The sequence below is a fragment of the Pleurodeles waltl genome, chromosome 3_1, assembly GCF_031143425.1.
Source record: "Pleurodeles waltl isolate 20211129_DDA chromosome 3_1, aPleWal1.hap1.20221129, whole genome shotgun sequence".
Lineage (NCBI taxonomy): Eukaryota > Metazoa > Chordata > Amphibia > Caudata > Salamandridae > Pleurodeles > Pleurodeles waltl.
Genome location: NC_090440.1, coordinates 1,882,197,571 through 1,882,209,381, shown reverse-complemented (window position 1 = coordinate 1,882,209,381; position 11,811 = coordinate 1,882,197,571). Strand labels below are relative to the sequence as shown.

The following is an 11,811-nucleotide window of genomic DNA, read 5'->3' as shown; positions in this document are numbered from 1 at the left end:
AGGACATGTATACACACAGAGGTGGCCAACTGCGTGGAAATCATTCAGTTTATTTGTCAGGACAACATTATGCCTTCTTTGTAATAAAAATGGACAGTGGTCAGAGAAGGCCGCAGTCACAAATTCATACAACATTTAAATAGAGAATATGTACAGATAAGGTAAAAGGTCATGAGGAGAGTGAAGGCTGAAGAGGCAGCAAATAATAAAGCAAAAAAATAATCCCAAAGTACACAAAAAATATAAGTGCTTAGTCACATTAATTACATGTCTACATGATGTAGTCCAGTCCTGGAAGTAGCATTCTCCTACATGTGAAGCAAGTGGTCTCAAAGGACCACAACACCCACAATGCAATAAGAAGAGGGCAGAAAACTGAACAGCATCCTCAGACTCGAAGAGATATGAAATCTTCAACTTAAACCTGTTTCCTTTTGGTGATCAGGTCTGTGATAACCCGCTCAAGCTTTCGAGATCCACTATGCTGGACATGGACAGTGATCATGTCTTCATTCACATCTCTCTTCTCAGGAAATGTTAACTTCTGATCTTGAGGAAATGCCTCTGTCAAAATAAGGGAAACAGACATTAGGATCTGCAATCCTTTGGGCATAAAACAACATTAAAATGAAATTATTTTTCATATAAAAAATGTTTGCATTTATATCAACATTAACATGCTCACCCAAAATATTTACTGTGTGCTATTCACGTTTAAATTGGCCACAGCCAATGTAAGCTGCACTTTAAAATGGTTAACGTTTAGTTGCTCTCTTGCTTTCCTAACATGTCTTTTTATTTCAGGAGAGCTCAGCTCCACATATGTTAACAATGTGCCTTTTGTGTTTTGTTTCATGTGAAAATGTTTTCTTTTATGTGATCTTTGTAGAATGTGTTAACAAACTGTTGAGGAGAATCTGCAAAGCACAGCCTTAAACGAATATATCTCATTTTGTTGCAGATAACTGGATAACTGCTGGTCTGAAGGACATTTATAGCGTGCAGTAGCTTGAGAAAAATAATAAATGCAGTTATCAATTTGTGCCTTAACCTGATTATTTTTAATCTGAGAATCATGTGTAAGTGTAAAACGTGATAAACCTGTATGATTTAAGCAATGTAAGTGCAGATAGCCTTTAGAGCAGGAGCCTTTTCTGCTTGCTAGCAAAAGCTTATTTGCCTGAACCATAGACAGATTTCCATTTTTTTTACTTGGTAGTCCCAGATGTCTAGCCCAACAAGGGCATATCCAACATGTGTCCTTAAATTGCTAACAAGAATAATTTTAATATAAAATGTTTTGTATATGTGTTAATTAAATATTTCTTCTCATTAAATTAACATTAAGTTTACATTTACAATAGAAATAAAACAAAAATCAGCCAATATTTTTATTTTATTTTTTGAACGTGACTATTCGAAATCCAATCTCAAATAGACATTTCCTGCAGGTAATAGTAGGTGAAGAGGGGGGCAAAGCAATCAAATAAGTCAGAGTTTAATTTAATGATGTTTCCGTTTCTGATTATTAGTTTTCCCAAACCTCTGCTGATATTAGTATAGATGATATCGAGCCTAATGTTGGAATATCAATTTTCTTAATTTTATTTAAGTTATACAGTTCTTCTTTTTTCAGATGTTCTGCTTGCATGTGAACTGTGGAAGCACACTTCTTTGAAGGCCCTCTAGCAAGAAAATATTCCCCCATTTTATTTACTTCCAGCTTGTAATTCAGTCTGTACAGTTTCTCAAGCTCCCCAAAAGGTATTCTTTTATCTAATGAACAGGGGCTTTGAACGTCTTACACGCAGGATCAGATTAGTTCCTGTCTCTATTCTGTGCAGTTTTGTTTTCAGTCTTGCATTAGAAACATACAATTTTTAATCCAGAAATACTTTGTTGATTCAACAATATTTTTGACAGACTTACAAGTTGAAGTCCTTCTCATTTGGAATATTAGTACATCTCTCAAACTCTGCCTTATATTTGACCTGCATACACTATCTCTGTACAACAATACTAGGTTGGCATAATTTGGCACCAAACATGAGCCCAGAGCTCCTCTCTGCATGTGCTGATAGTAGCTGCCATTGAACATGAAGGTGTTATTATACAAGATTAATTCTATCATCTCAACTAGCATTCGGGTGTAATTGAAATAGGATGCTGAAACTTACAAAAGGTAATGCCTTGCTGCTTTTATTTCATACTGATGTCTTATGCCAGGACAAAATGCAGCAATATCTAAATCAATCAAAATGTTGAAAACAGGTAACATCTTGAAATACACATTTGTTCACATAAAGCAAAAGATTCTCAGTGAGAATGTCAATCCTTGACATTATAGGTTTATCAGGGGAGTTTGTTATTGATTTATGGACTCTAAGGAGGAAATTAAATCTCAGAGTCACTATAAATTTTATTTTTAGAAAAATCAAATCATCCTGGCATAATATCCCTTGGACAAATCATTAAGCCAGAAGAACATACAACTTTGACATCCTCACCAATGTCAGCTCAATCTGCTTACAGTGATGATTACCTGAAAGCCAATATTTGCATTTTCCACATGCTTACATGTTCTCCAGATGAGGGAGTACCCTCATTGAGTGCTTTACAGCTATAAACTATTTAAGTCTAGCCATTGTTCTATTGATATGTTGTAACATGCTCTATTAGCCTTAGTATCCAAAAACAGGTTTGACAGCCTACCCATAAATCTTTTGCTAACAAATCTTTATTGAGTCATCTTTCATAATTATTTGGCACAAGACACAGCATGGCTTCTGACCACTTTGAATGTAAGCATTTGTGTCTGCACCATAGTTTCTAAAATCATCACTAGGCACATCCTTTTTAGGGGTGTGTGAAATTCACTTAATTTGCTTGAGCGTATTTACACAGTGTTGTGGCTATTGTTTATGGTGCCTTTTATTAAATGTGTTGTCATGTCAAAAATTGAAGTGAATACAAATTTTGTTCTAAAATATTTCTTAAAATGCTGGATTTGTATTTTGTGAAATTTTGGGTAATTTTGCCATAACAATTGTGTAAATACGCACAAGCAAATTAAGTGAATTTCACACAAAATACAAATCCAGCATTTTAAGAAATATTTTAGCACAACATGTGTCTTCATTTCATTTTTTTACATGACAACACATTTAATGAAGGCCCCATGAACAATAGTCACTTGCATTCTGCTGTTCTTGTGTGTTTTCGCTGTAAATTGATACAGCAAATGGTGCACAATTACACAAAGAAGCATATTGGCATACTTTCAGGAATTTCGCATCACAACAATAACACATAATTCACATAATTATGTGAATTATGCTGGTGTAATTTACATTTTTCCCAGCCTTGACATTTTTTCTGGTGCACACTCTGCAGTTAATCTAATACAGTGAGTCAGTATCCCTATTAGTATAAATAATCGTTCTGAACTGTGGGCATTGTTTAATGTTCATATTCAACCAGACTGAAGATTAGTGAGATTTGTGTGGTGTATGGCAGAAAGAGCATCCAACCTCCAAGACACCTCCTTCATGTTCAATTAATACTTTATTTATAGTGTATAGGCTTTGGTCTTACAAGAGCTCATGGCATACAAAACAGAATGCCTTAGACCGGTAACCCCACAAAAACATTAAATGTAAGTGGCAAATTGAGTCATTAGTCGAGGAGGCAAAAATGGAAGGATGAATATCAAAATAAAAAGGTTAGCTCTTAATAGCAAAGGAACCTACAGTGCCATACTTTTACAGCTTACCAGAAACTCACAAAAATAAGACCCCATCTTCAAGAAGGCGTTTAATTTCAGGCACAGGCTCCTTTTAAGGACCATTGGCACCCTCAGTGGATTTAATCTTGCAATTCTTAGTGAACCAAATTCCATCACTCTTAAAAGAAACCTAGGCATCCTGAATGTTCTTAAGGATCTATGTTTGAATCCAGCATCATGAATACTCCTTTCCTTTGATGCTGAAGCAACATCCTACCACAAGCAACTATAAGGGCCACTGACATGCTGCTACAGACTATGCAGTGGCCATACCAAACACATAAAAGCTTCATAATTGAATATGTCACCCTTGTTCTTGCAGAGAATTACTTTTAGTATGAGAAAGAGTTCTTTGTGCAGATTGGTGGGACCAGCATGGGTTTCTCTTGTTCTTCAACCACGGCTGATTATTATGAACATAATTTCAAGATTTAAGTATTTTCCACAATACTAAGCCATTCTCAGAAAACTTGAAAAAGTTGTGACAAATTATAGATTATGTTTGTAAAGGCACGTGAAAGAATATTGACAATGTTGCACGTACTAATATCACATATGGATTATTTCATTTTTTTCTGCTGACATGTTTATTGGGCATTAGTAAAACATTCCAAATCCGGTAACTTTTGACAAAGTTTGGCGATCCAATGAAAGAACAAAGGGGGTTATTCTAACTTTGGAGGAGGTGTTAATCCGTCCCAAAAGTGACGGAAAAGTGACGGATTTACCACCAGCCGTATTACGAGTCCATTATATCCTATGGAACTCGTAATACGGCTGGTGGTATATCCGTCACTTTTCCGTCACTTTTGGGACGGATTAACACTCCTCCAAAGTTAGAATAACCCCCAAAGTGTGTAGGTTCAATAAGACAAAGGTGTCAAGTGGAGGCATTGGAACAACCAGCTAACACACAAGTGATCCCCGGGGCATTCTGGGAAAATCTCCTTTTTATTCAAGCAAATTATTTGACAACAGCCAAACTAATGGTGTTCTAGCAGTAGTAATAATGTTATTGCGTTAAATCTCAAACCTCCTTATTCAACACAAAGAACCTTTTTTCGGAGTGGCCTGTTGTAGCCTATTTTGCTGGAAGCAGAATATTGATGTCATTGATTATATTGGTGCAACATGAGTGGCAGTTACTTTCTTCACATTTAATGGGACCCTAAGTCTCGAAATGTGGAGTACTGCTTCAGTATAATTAGGCCAGGTGAAGATTATTTTTCCATGTTCATCATCATCATTGGGAAATTTGTTTTCCCATTCCCCCACTTAATGTCACAATAAAATACACATAAAATGGACTAGAAAAATAGGTAAGGAAAGTAGAGAAAGATGATGAATAAATCATAACAAATTCTGTGTGAAACTAAATGTGCTAAAGAAGAACAATATAATGAAGACAATATTAGCTATTTTTGGCACATTTTCAGCAACGTCTTGCATGTGTGGTTTCTCCAACAGACTCTGTTTGATTTCTGTTTTCTACACAATTTCACAGTAGGAGGGTATTGCTTTTCTCTTCTGATTTCTTGTCATTTTGAGTTAGGAGTTGGACCATTTGGCACAACTGAAATTGCAACACAGACATTTTACACAACGCATTTTGAAAATACAAACAATGTATTTAAACACACCACACATCCTCAGCATGCAGCCCAATAGGATGCTTTAGATGATTGCTTTAAGAAGCAGCAATACCAAAATACCAAATGAATTGGAGGCTGAAATGTACTGCAGGTGAATCCTGTTTACCCGGATGTGTAATGCAAAGTGTGCATTTCAGTGATATGTTTAGAAGTTTTCCAGATTTTAGCATGGGCTACTAAATCCTGCCTAACTTGCATTTTTCTTTATAGTGTCTTGTAGGTCCTAAAAATTTAAGGAACACAATGAAAGTGGACCTATCATTTTGGGAGAAACCCCAGTTGTGGTTCTAGGCCATTTCATTTTCCCTGAATAGCTGGAATATATTTCGGTGGGTATAATAATGTAATTCGTTACATTTGACACTAGGCCATTCAGTCATTTCTACTTTCTTTTTATAAATGGTAATACCTCTGTTATAAAGCTAACATATGATTCAAGCACATTGTGATTCGTGAAAGCTAAAGATGAAACAGAATAAAAATATCTTATAATGCTATAATGTTAAAGGTTAGTATTTAGGATGCATAATATCTAAGAAATAATACCACTAAAATATGTGTTTCGTATTTATAAATAGTTCACAGATCAGCATGTGACTGTCATAAACATTCCATATTTGTATATTGAATTAGAAAATGAAAATGTCGCAGCTTGCACCTCTTAAAACAGATATTTTGTGGGCATAGTAAGGACAAGATGTTTGTATTTTTTAGCACAATGGCGTGAAGATGGATAACACATGACGAGGGAATTGTGTTTAATACTGTTATTCATCCTTCGTTACTGGCTCTGTATTTCCCAACAGACATCCTCAAGGAAGGTTTATTTTCAGCAGACATCCTCATTTTTCTGAGAATAGACTGACTTATTGAAAATGAGTGAGCGTGTGTATGCCTTTTAGCATCTTATATCATTATTAACGATCTTTCTAGTCAAGATACACAAAACTGTTTAGTACATTTTCGGACAACCTTGGTTCTCTAAATATGTTTCAACCTGAGTCAAGACAAAAATATTCTAAATGTGCATTAAACACAGCGTGAAAATAAACACTTGTTCTGCTATTCTTTTAGACTATGCTAAAACGATTATTAATATTTTCCTAATTTATTTCAGTGAATAATGTATTGTTTTTAATGAGAAACTGCATCGCTCATAAGAGGGTGGCAAAGGTGCAGGTCTGATGACCATGTGTGCTCTGTGCTATACCAGCCTATTGGTGGGCTAGTTTGAGAGAGAATATATGACCGCTAAGCATATAATTTCATGTGCATTACGATTTGTGGCGATTATATATTGACAATTTAATAGTTATATGAGATGGATCAGTTAAATGTTTTGAAACATACCACTCACTTCTATACACAAATTGCTACAATGTTGAATTCCATCTTTCATCAAGGTGTTAACAAAACTGTGTTTACGTAAAACGTGTGCAAGGTGGATTCTCTCTGTAAAAGCTGTGACAAGTTGACCTAAAATCGACAATACAATCAAATCAGAAATTCTTCATAGTCACTATAAAGGTTAAGAATAAATTATGGGTGTTATACTAGGGAGCCAGGTAGAATATCTTCAGTACAGTGGCATTTGGTTCATAGTAATTGGTAAATATGAATCTGTGAAATAATTAAGAAAGATGTCTCCGAATTCTTAATGTTCACTGCTGTGGGTGGGGAGAAGGAGTAGCAAAAGATAGATACTGGATGGTTTATCAAGGAATGGTTGCTGTTGAGCTTGATATTGAGACCAGTTTGAAGTAGATGTCGAGGATGAGAGCGAAAGTGAAAAAGGACAGCACTGCCACATGCAGAATGTTTTTGCATGTATGTGCCAATGCGAAAATTTGTACTAAAAATTCACAGAATAGCTGCAATAGATGTTTTTTGTCATGAGGACTTTTCTGTTTTTTTCATTTGCCTCTAAATGAACTACTTAGCGAAAACCCATGCTTGAGTTTCAAAGCAACAGTTTGTTCTGCGTGCCTGTGTGTGTGTGTCTGAGTCTGTGTATGCATGGGCATGCATATCTTGTTTGATTTATTATTGGATATAAAAAACTGTAATTGTATTAGCACAGAAAATCATCCTACTTGGCATTGTGGTGTTTGGTTGCATCTCACTAACTACATATATGTGGCATGACCTTCCCCCAACTGTAGTTTATAAAGACATTTCACGTTACAGAAACGTAACTTGGCCAAAAAGATACTCTGATGTAGCTTGCAATAAAGCTTTTAAAATTCAGCTAGATATTGAGAGGCTTATTCCTCGTTTTGGTTGTTTGGTACCACTTACTATATTGCGATTTATTTATGACTGATGTGAAGCATTTCACCATCTATGCTGAAAGAACTTTCTACGATAACACTAGTTCTGTCTGAGGCCTGAGCATTTAAGGCTGGTGTAGTTTGTCTGTTCTCTAACCCTGCAAGGACTATGCAATTGAGCAGTAACACTGCTTTAAGAGGATGTAAAATATGTCAAACATTTGTTGTCTATGGTATATGATTGTGTGATTTGTGTAACCTTTGACTTTTTATCAGCCACTTCTAAGGCCCTCATTACGAGAGACAGAATTTCACCCAGCATTTCCAAGTCTCTCCCTGCCCAGAATTATTGGGTCTGCAAACACCAGGTCCAGGTCACTGCTGCAGAGGCAGTGTCTTGGAGCAGCATCACAACACGGTCTGACCCCAGCACGTACGTAAGAGCTGACACGATTTCCCCCAAATAGACACGTCTTGAATGTCTGCCCCCATTCACCGTCCCTGCCCGCTCCCACCTTCCTAGCCACACTGGTCCTTTTCCAGATGGTTTCCGACTGCACGGAGGAGATGGAAGAAGGCCTGTGGTTTTTTCACCTGAATCGGGAAAAACATGATAGATGCAGGGCCATGTGGGTATTGCTCATTTTGCGGAGACAAATTGTGAGGTCAGAATTTGGTGCTGGATCACCAGTTAGGTTCAGAGATTCTAGCCCTCCTGGTATTCCCACACTGAATTCTAAGAATCTCGTGATGGGGTCCTTAGAAGTTTCTGAGTAATAACATATAACAGAACATCTACTTGAAAGTGGTAGGAAATAGGTCATGATAGAGGATACGTTTATGTGAACTGAAAGATCAGACTTTATAAATGCCTCTAATAGTATAGCTATTTGGCCAATTTCTGGAGAAATGGAGTTGAACATCCACTGTTTTGCCACCATTGTTCAAAGATTTCTTATGAAGGTTTGACCCTAGAAGCACAATGCATCACAAAAGCATTGGAATATTTAGTAAGGGTCCCTTTAGGTCCTCTTCAGTCTTCGGTCCATTTCTGTGAAACTGTGTTGTGAAAGTCACCATATGTCACTGTTTTTTATTGTTTTCCTTAGGGGTAGTACTCCACAGTGCTCCATAAAACACATTGGGCTTGTTGCTCTGCTCACTTGCACAATGCTATTCTGGGCAGTTATTTATTCCCCACAACAGTAACATTTCACCAGAGATCACTGTTGAAAGGTGGGTGTGATGCTAGCACGGAAGATAGCGGATGCCACCCATAATGTGGGTAGTTCCAGTGATGTGAGTGGTGCCATTGGTGAAAGTCGAGCGTACCAGACGAAGAAGTGGGCAGTGGCTTTCTAGGATAAATTGTGGGTTCTGGCATGTATTTATTCATTTGCAAACTATACCATGGTTTGTACCATAATATTGTGGTAAATGACATGAAAAAACATTGCTTACCGACTCACAGATTGCATGACCTGACAAGCTAATAATCATGAGGCATCAAGTGAGTGTCGTTTTCTCCATGCATGGACTCAACTTCTTCTGGCCTGGTTTTGCTGAATGAGGGAGAGCTTTGCGTGTCGGGAGTGATGATCCACATTGTCCAACTCTGACCAAGACAAAGATCCAGATTTGCCAGTCATATTCACTGCAGCAATAAGTTCCACAGGACATTGTTTTATCCTCTTGTTCTGCGAACTACCAGTTCGGAGTGAAAGCAAGGAAACCACAATGGCTGCCACCTGACGAGCCACATACTTTCAATTTCATATTTTCCTCTTCCAGAAGTCTCAGCCTGAGACTTCCGACAACAGGGAATATGAAATACCTGTTCATTTTGTAGCAACAATCGTGTGCCTCGAAGAAGCAAGCTTTGAAGTATGCAAAGTGTGAAAAATGATATGCAAATTTTCGAAGCGCTAAGTTTTACAACCCTGCATACCATTGACTATAAACTGTAAAAATGTTTTTGGAAGTAAAGGTCTGAATTTGGAAAGTGTTTCTCGGTCCTTAAAATCTTGAAGGCACAAACCACATTATTCAACATGTATTTCTAACGCATATGTTTCCAAGCTGGGCTCTGTCTATATTCTGTTTTTGACATGTTCCCCTTTGCTTACAATGCCCATTCCGACCAGATGCTTAAAAGTGGCATCATTGCTTACCCGATGAGAACAGGTATGAAAGTTCTGCACTTCTCGGTTGTGTCAGGGCCAGCTGCCTCCTTCCCAAGCCGTGGGTTCTAGAAAGCACACAGTCCACATAAATGTCCCAAAACAGCTGTGCTAGGTCCCAGAAGAGAGCCCCATGCTTTAAGTTCTCAGATGATTTGAGATAGATCATAAAGTCCCAAAAACCAGCAACAGTGTCAGAAATACGGGGCTTTCTCATTTCCAACAGAATGGCAGAGGAGGACTCCCAGCACTGGGGATCAGCGCGGCCTAGGGCTAGAGGGTCAACATGACTGGAGGTGGGGGCAACACAGAACATGCCCAGGAATATGAGGGAGCAGGTGAGCCTCATGCCACGGTGTAGTAGTCCTCTGTTCACAAGATCCATGCTGCCACTAAAGAAAAAAAAAAAAAACACGAGCTGTCAAAACACCTGCAATTATCTTGGTATGGAAACAAACCACAATTATAGTATATGACAGACGTGGCTTGGAAAGACAATCCATATTTGACAACCTTGATTGTCCTCTCATATCATACTCTAAAAGACTCCAGATTAGCAGGCCGATTTAAAATTTGGTGGACAGGGTTCTCTGTGACAAACATGACGGAGTACCCGTCTGCCCAACTCTTGCCCTCTTACCATTTACAGTCAGGCAGACAGTCAGCTTTCCAACGATTGTGTCCCCATTAGTTCTATTGATGGAAAGCTTACTCCGACCTGAAGGCGCCCAGGCTGTTTCAATAAGGACATCACACTGTACGCCCTATGCAGGGTTGACTGTCTGAAGTCCTTTTTTTCTCTGTGACACCTCCAGAAAAAACATGGTGATGAACAGAAAAATACACCCGAGGAAAGACTCTCTGCGTATGGGGGGAGGGGTCATTAGATTTTTTTTTAAACAAATTCCCACTTGGGGGGAGTTTTGTTTTAAAAACAAAAATTTGGTGAACAGCCTTCAAAACTGACCGCGGCCATTCACCAAACTTTTGGTGCCTTCAGAAGAACACATAGCACACAGAGAAAGAGGAAAATGCCTTAAAGATTTGCTTTTGTGCAGGAAGGACTTCCGTCCTCCACAAAACAATCCTGCCTTTAACACAGGCACCTTTGCACTTGAGAAGCCATACTAGAAAGATAAAAAGTTGACTTATAGGCTCTTGGGAATAGGGCATCTAGTACTTGTGCGTCACTTCTCAGCAATATTCCTTTACTGTGTATTAAAGGAGGGGGATTGATTTACCCTTATAACTTGAATGAATGAATCTTGACTGGGGCCCCAAAGACGTTTAGACAAACTTCTGAATGCTGAAAATAAAGCAGGAAACCTTGCTTTTATATCTTATTTGTACAAAAGAAAAGCACCGCTGGAGTCTACCAGGGCTCCCAAATATTTGTACTGTTGTTCCGTATTTATTTCACTGCTGTTAATGCTGCACATTCATTTTTTTATTTTATTTCCTAAGATTAACACTTTGGTTTTGTTAATGTTAATGTTGATCTTAAGTTTACTGTGTACTCATGAAGTTTATTAATTACACTAAATTGTTTGCAAACAGCAAGTTAGGTGTCTATCTTTCCATTTTTAATGTTGCCAAGGTCTTGTGGAATATATCAGATATGTATAGGTTAGAAAGCATGCAAAACGATTGTGGTATAGATTTTCCTAGGTAGGTGGATGCCATCACCAAGTTTGATTCTTAGCCCAGTGTCTGTATAAAGAAGCTAAATCGCCTTCAGCAGCGTTAGTGGGCTATCCCAAAAGGCTAATTTTTTTAGAGTTTATCTCTAGGGACCAGACTGAAAGCTGTTTTAAAATCCACAAAACACGTGAGTAGATGTGCACAAGTGCAGAAAGCTTTTTGCATGAGCAGGGATAAGGCTGTCAGGTAATAATTACATGGATGTGATCTGTGCCCTCTCCTGT

General features: G+C 37.9%; 1 protein-coding gene across 1 annotated transcript; it reads right to left on the bottom strand.

Moving 5' to 3' along the window:
- Positions 1-352: 352 nt before the first annotated feature.
- On the bottom strand, positions 353-10,271 carry FAM237A (family with sequence similarity 237 member A). The gene is made up of 2 exons (XM_069221574.1): positions 9,878-10,271; positions 353-603 (listed from the first exon to the last, which is right to left on the bottom strand). Exons 1-2 carry the CDS (start codon positions 10,269-10,271, stop codon positions 419-421), a joined length of 579 nt encoding a protein of 192 aa, XP_069077675.1. The 3' UTR covers positions 353-418.
- Positions 10,272-11,811: the final 1,540 nt, after the last annotated feature.

What these genes read in the sequence shown, in the direction of transcription:
- FAM237A (XM_069221574.1), bottom strand. Translation starts at nt 10,271, where the DNA reads ATGGATCTTGTGAACAGAGGACTACTACACCGTGGCATGAGGCTCACC. An exon ending in TTCATACCTGTTCTCATCGG is followed by an intron (nt 604 to 9,877) that starts GTAAGCAATGAT and finishes TTATGCCCAAAG; the next exon opens with GATTGCAGATCCTAATGTCT.